Source organism: Anolis carolinensis, chromosome 5, assembly GCF_035594765.1.
Source record: "Anolis carolinensis isolate JA03-04 chromosome 5, rAnoCar3.1.pri, whole genome shotgun sequence".
Classification (NCBI taxonomy): domain Eukaryota; kingdom Metazoa; phylum Chordata; class Lepidosauria; order Squamata; family Dactyloidae; genus Anolis; species Anolis carolinensis.
In genome coordinates this window covers 70,964,517-70,983,340 of record NC_085845.1, presented here as the reverse complement: position 1 = coordinate 70,983,340, position 18,824 = coordinate 70,964,517, and the positions used below count along the sequence as shown (strand labels likewise).

The following is an 18,824-nucleotide window of genomic DNA, read 5'->3' as shown; positions in this document are numbered from 1 at the left end:
TTCCACACATTGACTGGGTTGTTCTTCACAGTAACAAAGAGGGAGATATCTTTCTTGGAGCCCGTGATGGCGCAGTGTGTTAAAGTGCTGAGCTGTTGAACTTGTGGACTGAAAGGTCACAGGTTCGAATCCGGGGAGCAAAGGGAGCACCCGCTGTTAGTCCCAGCTTCTGCCAACCTAGCAGTTTGAAAACATGCAAATGTGAATAGATCAATAGGTACAACTCCAGCAAGAAACAGCGCTCCATGTGAGGGAGACGTGGGTTTAAAAAGAATTTTCAAAGATACTTGTAATGACTATAAGTCCCATATGTTTTGACTGATGTAAGTTGCAAAAAGCCTATGTTTGAGGAAGGCCTGCACTTGAGAGAAAATGCTGATGTTTGGGGAAAGAGTTGTTCCAGAGAAAAGAAGTTACTTTCAAATAATAACAATACATCAAGTCGGAACCGGTTCCCATACGATTTCGAGCATATACTTGCAACAAGTCAGGGTCAATAACATGAAAGCACCATTGTCTAAAGAATTACATGTTGTTACAGCATAGAAAACCAATGGGATTGCATGATGGTTAAGATGCTTGTGACGTAGACAACATTAGACAAATGGGGTAAATGATCTTTGTAAGCCAATAAGGATATGCTTGCTAATTTCTGTGAGGTGATAAAACCCTTGCAACCATTTTGGAAATTCGGACAAATCTTTTGATTGCATGTATGCATGTATTTGTCACATTGCTATGGCCACGCAATAAATAGTTCTTTTGCAGTTTGAAGATCCAACTTTTTGTGGTGTTTTTCCTCGCGCTCTTCACAGAAAAGGGGCCTCCTGCTTTTGACTTTGGATTAAGAGGAGTATTTTTACATCTTTTACATCCTTGCCCCATCACATGCATTCATGCTGGCCACATGACTAGGTGTCTACGAACAACGCCGGCTCTTTGGCTTAGAAATTGAGATGAGCACCAACCCCCAGATTCAGACACGACTGGACTTAATGTCAGGGAAAAACCTTTACCTTTACTATCTTTCTCTGATGAGAGAGACATGTCCCATAGCTCTCCCTTCAGAGAAATATATTTCCCCCCTTTTGAGATAGCTCCCCCACTCAGAGATATATCCTCCTTTTTAAGATAGCTCTTCCCTCAGAGAAAGATATGTCTCCCCCTTTTTAAATCGCTGTCGCCTTCGGGGAAAGATATATTTTAAGATATCGCTCCTTGTCCTCATAGGCTGTAGGGAGCAAGAAACACCCCCTCAATGCTAAAAACAACAATTGGAATTAAGTGTGAGGTGAAGGGAGAGAGGGGAGCTGACAGACATCCCTCAGGCTGAGGGCGGGAAAAAGGAAGAGGCTGTCCCCCTTTTCTCTCCAATTTCTCCTCTCTGCATCCTTTACCGGCTTTTTTCCCCCTTTGAGGGAGGAACTTGGAAACCCTTTCCTCAGCCCCCCTTTTTCCTGCCAAAATCGGCGCCTGACTCTTCTGTTTCTTCTTTCCCGCCATGAAGCCCTGGCTCCTGCTCTGCCTCCTTCTGCTGCAGCAAACGCTGCAAAATGGTGAGTCTGTCCAGTCAGGGAGGTCTGGATGTGGCATTTCTCTTCTCTCTCCCTTTGCCTCCTTTCCTCCATCCCTGGACCTTTCCACACAGCCCTATATCCCAGGATATCAGGGCAGAAAATCCCACAGTGCCTGCATTGAACTGGGTTTTCTGAGTCCACACTGCCATATATTCCAGTTCAATGCAGATGATGTGGGGTTTTATTCAGCAGTGTGGAAGGGGCCCCTGAGGGATAAATAAATCCATCCTCTGGAAATGATTCCTTCTTCCCTGTTGTCCTTTTCTTCTTCTCTGTTCCTCGGGATATGGCAGTGAAATATGAGGTGATTTGTGGCACTTCTCTCACATAAAATATTCTGGGACTTTCCCCCCATTTTACCTGACAGAAGGCCCTTCCACACAGCCCTATATCCCAGAATATCAAGGCAGAAAATCCCACAATATTTGCTTTGAGCTGGAATATATGTCAGTGTAGACTCGGATAACCGAGTTCAAAGCAGATATTGTGGGATTTTCTGTCTTGATATCCTGGGTTATATTTCTGTGGAAGGGGCCAGAGAGACCTCTCACACAGCCATATAACCCAGAATATCAAGGCAGATAGTTCACAATATCTGCTTTGAACTGAGTTATCTGAGTCCACACTGCCATATAATCCAGGTCAATGTGGATTTTAGACAGCTGTGTGGAAGGGGCCCCAGAATATCAAGACAGATAATCCACAACATCTGCTTTGAACTGGGTTATCTGAGTCCACACTGCCACCTAATCCAGTTCAATGTGGATTTTATACAGCTGTGTGAAAGGGGCCTCAGGAACATGGAATTTGCTTTCTCTGCCTCTTCCTCCACCCCGTTCAAGAATTTGGAGAATTTGGACACTTATGTTTGTTTTTCTCCACTTTTCCATTTAGTTATTACAGGGCTGCACAGCTCAGAGGCACGTCTTGCCTGACACTTTAATATATATATATATATATATATATATATATATATATATATATATTCCAGATTTTTGAAATATATATATTTTGTTCCATTCATATGTTGTGTGCCTTCAAGTCCTCTAGCCCAGTGGTTCTCAATCTGGGGTTCCCAGGTGTTTTTGGCCTTCAAATCCCAGAAATCCTAACAACTGGTAAACTGACTGGGATTTCTGGGAGTTGTAGGCCAAAAAAAAATCTGGGGACCCCAGGTTGAGAACTACTGTGTCTAGCCTTCCAAGATGCATTATCTCAGAATTTGTTATTCCTTGGTAAGACTTGTTCAAAGAGGGGTTGTTTCCCCACCCCCACCCCTTTCTTGGAGACTGAGAGAGTGTGCCCTGCCAGGGTCACCAAGTGGCTGAGCAGTGATTCAAAGCCAGGACTCTAAGGCCCCTTCTACACAGCTGTATAAAATCCCACAATCTGCTTTGAACTAGGTTATATGGCAGTGTGGACTCAGATAACCCAGTTCAAAGCAGATATTGCAGATTTTTTATTGTGTCAGAAGCTACTCCAGAACAAACTGCAAGTCGCTTCTGGTGTGAGAGAATTGGCCGTCTACAGAGACATTGCCCAGGTGCCACCTGGATGCATTACCATCCTGCTGGGAGGCTTCTCTCATATCCCCTCAAGCTAGAGCTGACAGACGGGAGCTCACCCTGTCTCACAGATTCAAACTGGCAACCTTCAGGTCAGCAACCCAACCTTCAGGTCAACAGTCCAGCCAGGACAAGGAATTGTAGATTATCAGCCTTCATATTCTGGGTTATATAGCTGTGTGGAAGGGCCCTTAAGCCATAGTCTGAGACTCAAACCAGTGCATCATACTGGCTGTTACAGTTATTAATAATTATTGTAGTAATAGTAGTAATACACTGTGTAACAAAATTTGAAAAAATTCTGTTCTTGGTTTAAAAGTGTTATTCCTGTTTAATTGTGTGTTACTTACTTTGAAAGGTTTTTTAATACTCCAGAAACTTTGTTTTTGTGCCTGCCACAAACTATGTTGAATTGGTTGGGACTCGATGAGATATTCATAAAAAACTATCGCAAAATGGCCTCTAAAAACAAAGTTTTTGCAGTTTAAAAAGCATTTTTCATGTTTTTATGATAGAACCAATTGGGAAATGATATTTGTGGGGATGAGAGACAGGGCCTTCTCAGTGATTGCCCCTCGGCTATGGAACTCCCTCCCTGGCGGTTTTAATGTGAAGATAACTGGTTTTAGTGTTTATGTATATTTATGGTTTATTTTATGTTTTGGCATTGAATGTTTGCTGTTTATATGTTGTGCTCCGCCCTGAGTCCCCTTCGGGGTGAGAAGGGAGGTATATAAATGTTTAAAATAATAATAAATAATAATTTACAACCCAGGAAAAAAAATTGTGTTACTTAGGGCCCTTCCAGACAGGTTCTATATTACATGATCTGATTCCAGTTTTCTGCTTTAACCTGGATTATATGAGTCCCCACTGCTAGATAATTTGGGATTAACAGAGAACCTGGAATCAGATCCTGGGATATAGGGCCTGTCTCGAAGGGTTCATAGTGTAATGAGTGGGTTGGGGTATACATTACCAAGTGACCACTGGTTAATTTTACACAGTTGTAACCATTGACCACATTTCAAAAACAGGTCCCATTAGCATTTTAAGTTACATGAAATACACATTGAAAGAGAAGTCATCTTTTTATATTTTGCCTTTCCTCCAGGGAGCTGAATTTCTTTTCTCCTGTTTCATCCTCATAGCCAGCAGAGCATTCGCTCTCCCCCCTCCCCCCCTCTCTCTGTGTATTATAGTGTGTGTGTGTGTGTGTATAGTGATACATCTCCATCTTCATAGGTCATGTGTAAGCACTCCTAGCTCCCTTTTCTGAATCATAATAATTACCTGAATACTTAATTGCTTTCTTCATTATTTGTAACAGCTATTTCACAGATTATACTGTTATAAAAACAGATAGAGTTATTAAGGAACAAGCCCAATTGATCTTGGAAGCTCACAGTAGGATTTTAGTACGTACTGGGATTTGGTTTCAGGACCATCTGTGAATACCACAATTGTACCCTTGCTGCATATTCATGAAAAATTAAGTATGCAATTTGGTCCTCTCCATTCATATATGTATGTAAATATGGATTCACAGGAAGACTGCTTTAAAGAGAGGATTCATCTTTGCATTTGTTGTAATTCCCTACTTTGCCTAATGATAGGACTGGAACCTTACTGCCATGAATATAATACTGGCCCCTTCTACACAGCATTATAATCCAGATTATCAAAGGATATAATCCACATTATTTGCTTTGAACTGGATTATATGAGTTGACATTGTCATATAATCCAGTTCAAAGCAGATAATCTAGATAATGATGTAGAAGGCGCCACTAATAGGAAGGTAGAAGTGCTCTTGTTTTCTGTAAAGCGAGAGTAAACCACGTCATTTTGCTGCCCAAGAAGCAGCAAATTTCTCACATACACTCATCCAAGCTAAGGAGGATTGTCAGCCAAGCCAAGTCAAATTATTTTGGCATATGAGGCAGAAAATTGCATTAACAGTCCCCTAGTTATTGGCAGTATAAGAATACAATAAAACTAGGTTAATAACTCAAAATATGCAATTCTTTCATGAAATCCCAAATCTGGTGCTTGATGTGACCTCTTTACTGAATGCAATGGCCAGCCCTACTTCAAAAGAATTAAAGATAACTAACAGTTTTAATCAGAAAGTCTGTTTCAATAGGATGTAAATTTACTGCTAAAAGGTCCAAGTTTAGTTTCCTTCATAGTTTACTGTATAATCTCGGCCAGTTTTCTACTGCCTTTTATAAAACTTTATTTAGTCAGCACATATATAAGAGTATTCATATAAGACTGCTGATTAAAAGCAGCTTCTTGCAAAGATAAATAATATCACAGAGAAGTGTAATCTTTCCTTTGAGGGAACATATCAATTGATTGTTGAAGCCTTTCATGGCCGAAATCACAGGGTTGTTGTGTGTTTTCCGGGCTGTATGGCCATGTTCCAGAAGCATTCTTTCCTGACATTTCTCCCACATCTATGGCAAGCATCCTCAGAGGTTGCGAGGTATATTGAAACTCCCTCCTGGGGGAGATCAGGCAGTCACCTACCCTTGCTTTTTAAAAGAAGCAGCTTAAACGGTTTGGGACCCGCCTACCTTTGTGACTGTGTTTTCCCATGAACCTGCACGATCTCTTCGTTCATCTGGGGAGGCCCATCTCTCTCTCCCGCCTTTATCGCAGGCTCGGTTGGTGGGGACGAGGGAGCAGGCCTTTTCAGTAGTGGCCCCCCGGATCTGGAACTCCCTCCCGGGGGAGATCAGGCAGGCACCCACCCTTGCTTCTTTTAGAAAGCAGCTTAAAACTTGGCTATTTCACTGTGCATTTGAGTAACTTAGTCCCCATGACCAAAAAGTCATAGTCAGATTAATACACTTTCTTTCGCACAGGTCCCTCTTTCCATAATAAATTGGACGTCCGTCTCCCACCCCTTCGGTCTAGAAATCTTTGCACTTTGTTCTTGGTCCCCAAAGCACTTTAGAACTATACTATTGCACCTTAGTTTAAGTGGCCCCTCCACGCTATCCCCTCCACCAATCTGGATGGTCCTTTTTATCTTATTTTATTTTTAACTGATTATATATGTCAGCTGAGTTTTTATGGTTTAATGTATTGTTTTGTTTAAGGTAATTGTTTTGTATAACTGTCGATCTTACCATGTTCTTATTGTAATATGTTTTAACTGTTTTACTTGTCCTGTATTTTCGGGCTTTTGTCCCGTGTTAGCCGCCCCGAGTCCCTGCCGGGAGATGGTGGCGGGATAGAAAAATAAAGTTACTTACTTACTTACTTACTTACTTACAACCTCTGCCATAGATGTGGGCAAAATGTCAGGAGGGAATGCTTCTAGAACATGACCATACAGCCCGGAAAACACAACAATCCCATATAATTGATCATTTGCATGTCTAATTTGACTCTATGAAAAGTTAAAATTTCCTGTCAGTGAACATCTTTGCTGAACTTAACAGAAATGAGCAGGCTATGGATATTCCTGATTCCCTTCAGTGGGTGGTATGCGTAGATTGGTAGGTTGGGAATCTTTTTAAAATGTAGTAGAAATTGACAGTGATCCTGTATTGTATGCATTTCTTCTTTCTTATTATAGCTCTTGGTCAGCCTGCAAAGAACAAGCGCCCTAAGGAACCAGGAGATAACAGAATTAAACCTGCTAACAAAAAAGGGAAACCCAAAATTCCCAAGTTAAAGGAGAGAGATTCCACAGACATTTCCCCAAAGATTCATTCTATAATGACACAAGTGATGGACAAAGGCCGCTTTCAGAAGCCTGCTGCTACTATGAGCCTCTCTGCAGGTCAGAGTGTGGAACTGCGGTGTAAAGGAAATAAAATTGGATGGAGCTATCCGTCTTATCATGACTCGTTTAAAGACTCCAGACTCAGGTAAAATTTTGTTAGGGGGGTGATGAATAGAATTCCATTCAAGATTTCATAAATTAAAAAGACATGAAGTAAATTTGAATTATCTTGTTCAGGCAAAATATACCACAGTTATGAAGAAAAGAAACTTAAGATCAACTTGATGTATTAGGGAGCATTGCAAATGGCATCTTGCAAAATTCAGACAAAATGGCTATGTGGGGGGGGGGGGGCAGGGAGGATCATGAATTCTAAGATAAAATATCTGGAGGCTTTGAAGAAGAGAAAAGCACAAAGCCTAGAATACTGTTGGGTACAGTGTTGGGGTGTATCTACACTGTAGAATTGATGCAGCTTGACATCACTTTAACTGCCATGGGCAATTACTATGGAATACTGAGATTTATAGGGTTTTTTTTGAGACTCCAGTACTCTTTGGCAGAGAAGCTTAAAGGCCTTGTAAAAACTACAACTCCCATGAATCCATAGGATTGATACCTGGCAGTTAACGTGGTGTCAAATTACATTATTCTGTGTGTTTTAATACATGCATTTTAATATTATATTTTATCTGGGTGTTTTAACCATGTTGTAGTTTGCCTTGAGTTGTGGGGTATTATTATTATTATTATTATTATTATTATTCTACTGTATATACTCATATACATTAGTATATGAAACTGTACTAATTGCTGTGTTGTCGAAGGCTTTCATGGCTGGGATCACAGGGTTGCTGTATGTGTTCCGGGCTGTATGGCCATGTTCCAGAAGTATTCTCTCCTGAAATTTCGCCTACATCTATGGCAGGCATCCTCAGAGGTTGTGAGGCATGGAGAAACTAGGCAAGGAAGGTTAATATATATCTGTGGGAAGTCCAGGGTGTGAGAAGAGTTCTTTGTCAGTTGGAAGCCAGCGTGAATGTTACAGTTAATCATCCTAATTAGCATTGGAAAGATTCGTCTCTTGCCTGAGGATGCCTGCCATAGATGTAGGCGAAACGTCAGGAGAGAATACTTCTGGAACATGGCCATACAGCCCGGAATACATACAACAACCCTGTACTAATTGCTTTTCCACTATAAAAACCCACAAGTGATCTTGCAGAAATTGTATTCTCTCTGTCTCAAGACAAAAACAAAGGCAAGCTTGCTTGGAACAAATTTTTCCAAGAGAATTCCATGATAAGTTCATGTTAGTCTCCCCAAAAATCGGAAATGATTTGAAGACATACAACAAATTTATGAAAAATAAATTTTATTTTTATTTTTTGTAGTTAGGTGAAGCTGTAGTGAATCAGACCACTAGATGGCAGATGGCAGCTGTAAAACAATTTGCCACCCAACCTTGCATATAATAGAATACTTGTATAAAGACACAGCTGGCTTCACTTTTCATAAATGTTTGTGCAGTTTTAAACACATAGTCTGCTGAAGTGCCAGAATGTCTGACTGTAAGAGTATATTTTGACAAATGAGAATCATTAGCTGAGAACATAAAAGAAATTTTAAAAGGAAATGGCAAATTTTGAAATAATGAGTTTCCATATTTAAGTTATATGTAGACTCTATATTTTAAATCCAGATGGTGAATTTCTAAATATCTTTTAAAATACAAGATCTGCCAGATTTGCAATAAATTATAAATCTGACCTCCTGTTTATATTTCTAGCTGAAGAAATAGCGAGTTTCTTTAAGAGAGGCTCACTCATAAGGCAGTCTTCTCTTTTCTCTACAAAGTGGTCTCCTTAAATTTCAAAAGCTTATGCTGAAAAGGAGAGCCACAAAGGATGTAATTGTCCTATGCTGAATACACATCTAAACATTTTCTTGGCTTGTTCTGGCATATATGGCTGTTTTCTCAGAACTAAAAACAACCATGTTCTTTTTATGCATAGGCTTTCAGCTTCATCCTAGGCACTTAATACTTCCACTGAAACCAATATCCCATACAGCAGTGGTTCTCAACTTGGGGTCCCCAGATGTTTTTGGCCTACAACTTCCAGAAATCCCAGCCAGTTTACCAACTGTTAGAATTTCTGAGAGTTGAAGCCAAAACCATCTGAGGACCCCAGGTTGAGAACCCCTGCTATACAAGTTCTTTACTGTTAATAGGCAAAATCTTTATGCTTCAATTAAAAACAATTTAAGGCCATTTTAAAATAAACATTTTGCTCTGTTTCTGTTTCCCAATGGGTCACCAAGGTGGCTTCAGGATTACCCTTTTTAAAAGAAAAAGAAAAATGTAGTTATTATAAATGTTGTATCACTCTAACTCCTACTAGCAGAATTTTAATGTATCTATAACAGCCCAGTGGATTTAAAAGATCTATTTCTGTAAAACTAATCAATGGCCAATTCAATCTCTTAGATTGGGAATTTCATAAACTGGGTAATTCCAAAGATGTTGGAATGTAAGGCAAACTCTTGAATACTGAATACAACACATAAACAGTTTCATGCAGGAGAAAATGTTCTTCAAATAGGGCAAGGTTACAACTTAGATTAAGTAACATCCAAGCTGCCAATTAGCTGGAAGTGTTTGTTTCACAGGAATAGACTGATGGTAACTAATATGACAGTATAAATATTATAAATCTTTTCAGTGCTAAGCACCTCTATAGCCCTTACTAATGCTGAAGCAAAATTGCTAATTACATTGGTGGTGATTAGAGCTTATTTCAATTTGAGCATCCCAAAGTAGATTTTTCATGCTCCTTGGCTTTAATGCCTGCTATGCAATATCAATTTCATAATTACAAACTGAAAATCTAATTTTCTACCTCTGTGGATCTCTGTCAAGTATACTGTGAACAAGCAGAAATTTGCTGTTGTCAAAAATGTGTTGTCACTAGTGTGCATTCACTGCACACTAGTGACACTAGGGTCCTGATACAGAATCTCGAAGCAGCCAAGGAGTCCACACGGCCCAGTTGCTTGAGTATCACTAGTAGATCAGCAATCAGTATGCCACAAAACTTAAATAAGGGAGGGCCTCCAGAACGGTGATTGTAGCAGAAGTAGCTTGAATGACTTAAGGAAACGATCCATAGGACATTTGCAGGGGAAGAAAGGTATTAGCCTCAAATTTGAAGCATGTCTATTGAAAAGTTAGCAAGGAATGTCTACAAGATTCCCTTGTAGATTTCCTTTGGAATTTTAGACATCCTAAGTTTACACACAGATAATTGAATTCAGCATCTTCCTCCTGTGCCTAAAATGATTTGTTTATTGAATTTGAGTAGAAACCCACCTACATTACATTTACCCTATTTAGCAATCTATTTTACTCTCTTCATCATTTTCTGGGGTTGGAGGGGGCCAGGATGAGGGAAAGGAGAAATCCGTTCCCAACATTCCAATTGTACACATTTCAACCTGTATCTAACACAATATGATCTCAGGAGGCAATCCCCACCACCTCCATCTCTGCAAAGGTTCAGATATTCTGGTTAGATCCAGATCTTTGCATGTATTTTTAAAACCTGGAACAAACCTAGATAACCAGGTTTATTCCAGGTCAAAACAGACTAGCCTGGAGCATCACTTTGATGCCCCGGTTAATCTGTCTCCTATGCCACATTATGTTTAGAGGACGCCTAAGATTCTTTTAGCATCATTAGAAAACACAGGTAGAATTCTAACATGTAATATGTAGACGCCATCGTGCTGAATTATTATTGATTGCATTTTGCTTTATTGCAGTCTGAATTTGTTTTCGGTTTTAAATTGAATGAAGTTAATCAAAAGCGACTACTGAAACCAACAGTTCAGATCTCTGATTTGCCCAAGTGACTATCTAAGGGGAGGCAAAGGAGCACGAGCTGAACTTTACACAGTGGTGTCTGGGAAGCAGACACTCTTCCTAAGTTAAGCACAAAGCTTCTGGGCTACCTCCTACTAGGGGCCCTTCCAGACAAGCCCAATATCCCAGGATCTGATCCCAGTTTTTCTGCTTTAAACTGGATTACATAAATCTGCACTGCCAGATAATCTGGAATAAACAGAAAACCAAGGATCAGATCCTGGGATATGGGGCCTGTCTGGAAGTGCCTTTAGTCAGCAGTGAATCTAGAAAAAAGCACTTGGCAGAAAGGATTGTAGCATATACTCCTTTATATGACCTCCCCTTCTCTATGGGGACCCAACAGAGTTTTTCTCCAAGTGTACTAAGGACGTACAGGATTTTTATACCCATTATGTACAATGACTTCTTGCTTTTCTGGAAACTTGCTGCAGGCAGGCAGCGAACACTGGTCAACAGACTACCGCTTTGAGTAGCATTGATCTTGACCTTATCGAAATGATTAATGAGTAAATAGAAATGTGTTCATACATAAAACAGGAATGCAGATGTTGATAATACGGAACAGAGGTCTTCACAACATTTGCAACATTTATTTATTTATTTATTTATTTATTTTATTTATATACCGCTCTTCTCCCCCAGGGAGAAAAATTGTACTAGAAAATTTTAGACTACTTTTGAAAACAGGAAAGGTGAATCTGTGGTCTTTCAGAAGTTGTTGGATTATATATTTCTCCCATCATCTCTGATGATTGGTGTACTTGGTGACACTAATGGCAACCAAAATTGTACGATACCACAGAGTCAGAGGTTCCCATTCCTACTTTAATATGTTAAAATAATAGTGCAAGGTCTTTGAAAAACATAAAACTGAGGAATCTAAATGTAGATGGATGCCACTCATAACTTTACCTCACAACCTCTGAGGATACCTGCCATAGATGTGGGTGAAACATCAGGAGAGAATACTTCTGGAACATGGCCATACAGCCCGAAAAACACACAACAACTCATAACTTTCTCTTTTACAGAAGAAATATAGCTATGGTATGTTATTCACTTCACATATATGCCAGGCATGGGTTATTGCGTTATAAGGGCTTGTGGTAAAATAGATTAGTTCATTTTCAAGATTTATGCTGCAACAGATTAACACAGGTCTTCCTCTGAAAAGTAATAAATAAACTGCTTCTATTGTTTAAAGTACAGCTTTTAATAGGTTTTTACAGGAATAATCCAAATGGCTGTGTAGATTTTGAAAAACTGGATTCTTCACGGAGAAACTGATATTGATTACTAGCTGGCTTCAATGTTCAGAGTTAGTGAATTAATTAATGACTGACCTTAATTTGTTTCATGTAGTGAGCACTCTAACCCTAGTTACCAGACTGTTTACTTGTTTAATCAAAATGCCCTAGGTATAGCTGCTTCTCAGTGTTATATATACAGTATTTAGTATTGAACATCTTATAGTTTATTTTGCAGAAATATAAACCATAAATTAGAGTCAAATTATTTAGTTTTGAGCTAGTTCTACAACTAGGTGCTTAGATTTTTTTTTCGTGTCAAGAGCGACTTGAGAAACTGCAAGTCGCTTCTGGTGTGAGAGAATTGACCGTCTGCAAGGACGTTGCCCAGAGGGCGCCCAGATGTTTTGATGTTTTTACCATCCTTGTGGGAGGCTTCTCTCATGTCCCCATATGGAGCTGGAGCTGATAGAGGGAGCTCATCTGTGCTCTCCTCAGGTTGGATTCGAACCTGGCAGCCTTCAGGTCAGCAACCCAACCTTTAAGTCACAAGGCTTTAACCCACTACGCCACCAGATGCTTAGATAAAAATAGATGATGTGAAAGATAAGCTTCGTAGCTATCATTAGGAAAGCCCCCTGAGACTTGGGATCGAAAATAAAATGTACTAGATGGATTCTTCTTCAGTATAGGTTTGTCATGCCAAAAGACATTTGAAAGAAACAAACCTTTTTAAAAATTAATTGTACCTAATCTTTGTTGTTTCCACTTGCATGTGCTAGTAACACACTGTGAGACTTTCAATAAAACTGAAGACATGTAAAATTGACACCTACCCTTGATATTTATTTATTTATTTATTTATTTATTTGCGACATTTATATACCGCCCTTCTCACCCCGAAGGGGACTCAGGGCGGTTTACAAGTATATATACATACAATATATTATATTATACAACTATATCGCAATATTATTAGTAATATTGCATGTAATATAAATATACAATTATAATAGTGAATTATAATTATTATTACATTGTATTACATCATAATATTATTAATATTACATGTATATACAATGTATTATAATATTAGTATAGTATAATATTATTATATATCATTATATCATTAAATTGATACAGGAGACATGGTGGAAAGATGTCTTCCCAGCCCCGCCTTCTTCATTCTGCTCCAGATATAAAACTAGCATAGCATGTTATTGCGGATAGGGGCCTCTAGCTGATGTAAAGAGACAAGATGGAACTGTCCTCATGGCTCCCTCTTAGCTCTGGCACCCAAGCGTCAATAGTTGATAGTACTTTAGATTTCTTATATAGGTGAACAAATCCCATATAGAATTATGGTGTTTGTCCTTTTGATTCCAAAGATACTTGTATGGGAGTAAGTGTAGGATTTCTTGTTCTTATTATTCATCGATCAGTACCATCAACAATATATAACCAGTGATGTTAAGAGTATTTGGGATGCACTTAAGAAGGATGAATATTTTTAGTTGTGTACATCTTTTGGGAAGCTCTCTTCCAATGTCATTTATACCTCAGATTAAATTAATTTTTAGTAAAAAGTAAACCCAAACTGATAAAAGTCTGATTAAAATAATTGCATGAAGTGTTTCCCAATATAAGATCTTTTGAAAGATACAGGAAATGTGTTGACACTGATATGGAAATGACCATACAGATATTTTATGAAGGAGTAAAGAGATTTAAGAAGAGTTTTCTCATCCTTCTGTTCCTAGAAGTCATACTGGAAAGAAACAGTCCTAAAGGCTGTTACTGACCCTAAAAAAGCAACATTGCTCATAACATTTAAAATGTTTTTGTTTCATTTGATTGGTAAGCAAAATAGAGGTGAAAAATCAAATAATGGAAAAACACAATATGAAAGTTTAAAAGTAGCAGAAGCTAAGGTTGTTTGTGCTTTTTCTTTGTTCTTACTAGCATCAGGCAACATGACAGATATGGTCAGCTGACCCTAGGAAATTCTACCGCAGCCGACACTGGTGAATACAGTTGCTGGCTCCTGGTCTGCAATGGGTACAGTTGCAAGAAGGATGAATCAAAAACAGGTTCAACTTACATATTTTTTTCAGGTAATGAAATTATTACAAATATAATATTAAACACAGATGGGTGGCTTTTTTGTTTTTTGTTTTTGTTTTTGGCTATCTCAGACCCCTTCTACACAGCAGAATAAAATCCTACATTATTTTTCAGATAACCCAGTTCAAAGCAGATATTGTTGGATTTTCTGCCTTGATATGCTGGGTTATATGGCTATGGAAGGGCCCTCTGTATTATATGTTATCCCAGATCCTCACCTTTGATTTTCCTCTATACCAGAGCTTTCCAAATTGTGTGCCGACTGCAGTATGTTTGTGTATTGCACGAACATAATGAGAACTCTCTGAGTCAGCATGAAACAAGCAATAAATTATATCTTTAAAAATATAAATGAAAGGTTTTTTTTGTGTGAGATATGTTGTGTCCTCAAACATTTCATTATTACAATGTATGTACAGTAGAGTCTCACTTATCCAACGGGCCGGCAGAACGTTGGATAAACTAATATGTTGGATAATAAGGAGGAATTAAGGAAAAGGCTATTACACATCAAATTAGGTTATGATTTTACAAATTAAGCACCAAAACATCATGTTTAACAACAAATTTGACAGAAAAAGTAGTTCAATACGCAGTAATGCTATGTAGTAATTACTGTATTTACGAATTTAGCACCAAAATATCACAATGTATTGAAAACATTGACTACAAAAATGCGTTGGATAATCCAGAACGTTGGATAAGTGAGGCTTGGATAAGTGAGACTCTACTGTATGTGTCTATATGTCTCAGAAAGGACTGGTTTAACCTCCAGTTTTCTATAAAACTGAACAGTGTGACTCTGAAGAACTGTAAATTTCAATCTGGCACTTTTTCTTGCCTCATTTTAAATTTTTTAAATTATATTCAGCAAGTTGATTCCATTTGGTAAACAAACAGAAATGGGCTCACAAGGTATGATGAAACTAAATACATTAGGAAGGAAGACTTAGGAATCCCATCCAGACTTTTGCTTTACCATAGATTAGCCAGGTCAGTTCTATGAAGCAGATTTGCTCTACTTCAGTCTGTTAACCCTTTCTTTATCACAAGCTCAAGATTGAAAGGACTTCATGGGATTTAAATTTCATAATATAATTTAATAGAAACATAGAGGATACATTCCAGTAGGATGTGCACCAAATGTTACATATTATATTGTATATATTAGGCTTTCTTTTGAATACAGTAGAGTCTCGCTTATCCAACCTTCACTCATCCAACGTTCTGTATTATCCAATGCAGTCTGCCTCCTGCCCCGGAACCACATCTGTTTCTCTAGGCAGGCAAGGATTTTTTTAAAATCTTCACAGGACTGAACTTTTTATGGATTTAATTTCCAACAATGTTGTTACTGTAACAACATTGTAGTCAATGTTTTTAATACATTGCAATGTTTTGGTGCTAAATTCGTAAATACAGCAATTACTACATAACGTTACTGTGCACTGAACTGCTTTTTCTGTCGATTTGTTGTAAAGCATGATATTTGGTGCTTAATTTGTAAAATCATAATGCAATTTGATGCTTAATAGGCTTTTCCTCAATCCCTCCTTAATACCCAACATTTTTGCTTATCCAACGTTCTCCCGGCCTGCTTATGTTGGATAAGCGAGACTCTACTGTACTTGGTTTCCACTTAATGAACTATTTGAAAAAAATCTTGCATATCAACATTGGAAAGCAGTTTATTCTTATTTTATGACTGCAGTGTTTGGGCACAGAAAAGGTTGAAATCCCATTACAATTAGGTAAAAATATGATTTATAGATGTAGATCATGTTTAAGAATATTTTGAGGATTTATTTCACTGTAGCCTTGTACCTGTTGTCAAGATCCTGTGAGTTTTTGGGTCAATAAGGTTAGAATAGAACTTTCAGACATGCAAATTTTAAGCAAGTGCCTCAAGTCCCTCTCTAGAAGAAAATGAGGGTACTTGTTTAGTTAAATTATCTTTCATAGTAGTCTTTCATAGGGAAAGAGTTTTTTTTGTGTGTGTCCTGTTTTCTTCAGAAATAGCAGTCCCAGAAGTCCTTAACCATAAAGCAGGCGTGTTGGGTTAGGACTAAGTTAAAATCACCTCAATTATGGAAAACCTACTGGGTGACCTTGCACAAGCTATACTCTCTCAGTCTTAAAGAAGGACAAAGGCAAATCCTCTCTGAACACATCTTAGCAAGAAAATCCCATGGTAGGTTTCCTTTAGGGTTACCATGGTGGAAATGACTTGTAGGCACACAACAGCAACAACAACATCACATAATCATGCTTTCATGATTATATACATGTAATTATTTTTTTTTACCGAAGTGTGTTACAGTGAAGTACTCGGTTCATCAATATTTTCATGTTAAAACAAAACAACCAAAACCCCCCCCAAAAAAACAAATGTTGAGGAAGAGATAGTCGAAATGCTTGAAATTATCTTGAAATACACAAACCTTAATGGTATTATGTAAAGCTTCCTGTGCTTTATTTGTCATGTCACAAAGAAAAATAGAAATCTTAATATTTTTGAAATTCATCATAACTAGTTCCCAGAAATTGGCATTGTAGTTAGAAATCTTTTTATTTCATAGTTGATATGATTTCTAAGATACCAGAATCAAAACTTTAACAGATTGATGTATAATATGCATGATTTTGCTTCTTTACACAGATATAGGGGAGCTTTTTGTTCCATCTCCCAGTTATTTCGAAGTTGTCTACCTCAACCCAGATAGACCTGCAGTGATTCCTTGCCGTGTGACCAGCCCAACAGCAAAAGTTACTTTGCATCAAGAGTTTCCAGCTGAAGAAATTAAAGTGGATGGAACCAATATAATCTATGACATGAAGAAGGGCTTCGTCTATCAGCACCCAACCTCTGATCAGAAAGGAGTTGTTTACTGCAGAGCTGAATCACGGGGAGCTCCTCAGATTTCCATTAAGTACCAGTTGCTTTATGTTGAAGGTAAATTAAGTGGAAATGACTTACCTTACACATTCATGTATAAGTCCAGAAATTTCTCTGCTGGAGTGCTGCTTCTGGTCTTTTTGAAAGTTTGAGAAGGTGCTTTACCTAATCCATGGACTGAAACTCAACTTTTCCGTGAACCATATCAAAATTCAGAATTTTGGTTCCAAGATCTGCCTTGGAAACAAGGATTGGCGATAAAGCTTTGGTGAAAACACCTTTTCCCCATGGTAATACCCCTTTCAGAAGTGAATTTACCTTCCAAGGGTTATATATCTCTCACTTCCTGTTGTGTCATACGTGTTCTTAACTATGAGTTGTTTATGAGTCGGATGTTTGAAACTTAAGGACTGCCTGTACTTCAGTTCAGTTCTTCTCATAGTGGGAATAGTGGTAAGTTGATTGGTGTGCCACAAGGAAAGGGAATTACATACATTATGTTAACAAACCTTAAAAAAAGCTCAATTAACTTAAGAAATTCAAATGCCTGAGAGAGTGCATTTATTTTACCTGGAGCCACTTCAAAGACCTATGGTAATTTTGCAAATGATAAAAAATGTCATTACTGAAAGAGTAAATTTTCTTCATGTTTTGCTGTACAGAGCAACAAACTGCTAGTCCCAAGGACAGAATCAGAGCACTTGGCAGAATTTTAAAAGTGCTCTTGTTATTTTTAATTAACAGTCCAGCTTGTTTTGGACAATTATGTATTTAGCAAGCCTTGGAACATAGTTGGGAATTCTAATTCCATTCCAGAGTAATAGGTTTCAGGAGTAGTTTTGGTTGTGCGCAGGCTGAGTGCAAAATAGGAGATTCACATAGTTTGTTACAGTTCTTGTTGCAGCTGTATGGTTGCACCAAGCAGACATTGTCAAAGGGCCTGCTGGGTTGGCCTAGGGAAGGTACATTCAGTATCAGCGGGAACTCCCCCCCCCTTTTAATAAAATTCTTCAATTCTTAATAAATCTTTGACTGAAGTTATTGTCTGGAGGGAGTCACGCTGCTTCAGCCTCAGTGAAAGGCTGAGATACATTAATCAGATACATTAACTGTGGCATCATATCATCTGTCGTTGTTGCCGACGCCGTCCCCCCCCCCCCCCCCCCCGGTTCTACAATAATTGAGGTATACATTTTAAGGCATGCCTCACGTTAGGAAAAGCCCTATTTTGTTGCAGGTCTCCATTTCAGCTTCAAGCCAGGCATGGGCGGGCTTCAGCCCTCTATGTGGTTTGGACTTCGGCCCCTGGTAATCCCATCCAGCTTCCTCCATTTTGTTACTGGCCACATATTAGGCTTGAAGGTTTTGCCAGTGGGTTGGGAGACCTCTATTTTGTTTCAGGACTTATGTTAGACAATATATTTGTATACCTCATTTGGTTTCAGCCATTGAACAGCATGCAGGCCTCATTTTTGGCATAGTGCCTTTTCCAGTGGATTTGTTGGATATCACTTTGTTTCAGGCCTCTTATGTTTAGCTTTAAGCTCAGTATGTTTGGAGGACTCAATTTAGTTTCAGGCCATGTGTTCAGGCTTTGAGCCTTTGCTAGTATATTGAAAAACTGCAATTTATTCAGGCCTCAGATTAGGCCCTTCCAGTATATTTGTTGGGCTTGAAATAAGAGCAACCTGAGCTAAGAGCTCAGTCACGAAAGAAATTAAACCCTTAACTCGAGGTATCACTGTAAT

General features: G+C 38.5%; 1 protein-coding gene across 3 annotated transcripts in view; it reads left to right on the top strand.

Annotated features, from left to right (window-relative positions):
* Nucleotides 1-1,314: 1,314 nt before the first annotated feature.
* Nucleotides 1,315-18,824, top strand: part of pdgfrl (platelet derived growth factor receptor like) — a 58,986-nt gene continuing 41,476 nt past the window's right edge. For all 3 annotated transcript variants that reach the window (XM_062981512.1, XM_016994040.2, XM_003221616.4), the window contains exons 1-4: nucleotides 1,315-1,556; nucleotides 6,735-7,029; nucleotides 14,019-14,170; nucleotides 16,840-17,133. In XM_062981512.1, coding sequence (XP_062837582.1) covers nucleotides 1,502-1,556; nucleotides 6,735-7,029; nucleotides 14,019-14,170; nucleotides 16,840-17,133 — 796 coding nt within the window. In that variant the 5' untranslated portion in view covers nucleotides 1,315-1,501. The remainder of the gene's footprint in view (nucleotides 1,557-6,734; nucleotides 7,030-14,018; nucleotides 14,171-16,839; nucleotides 17,134-18,824) is intronic.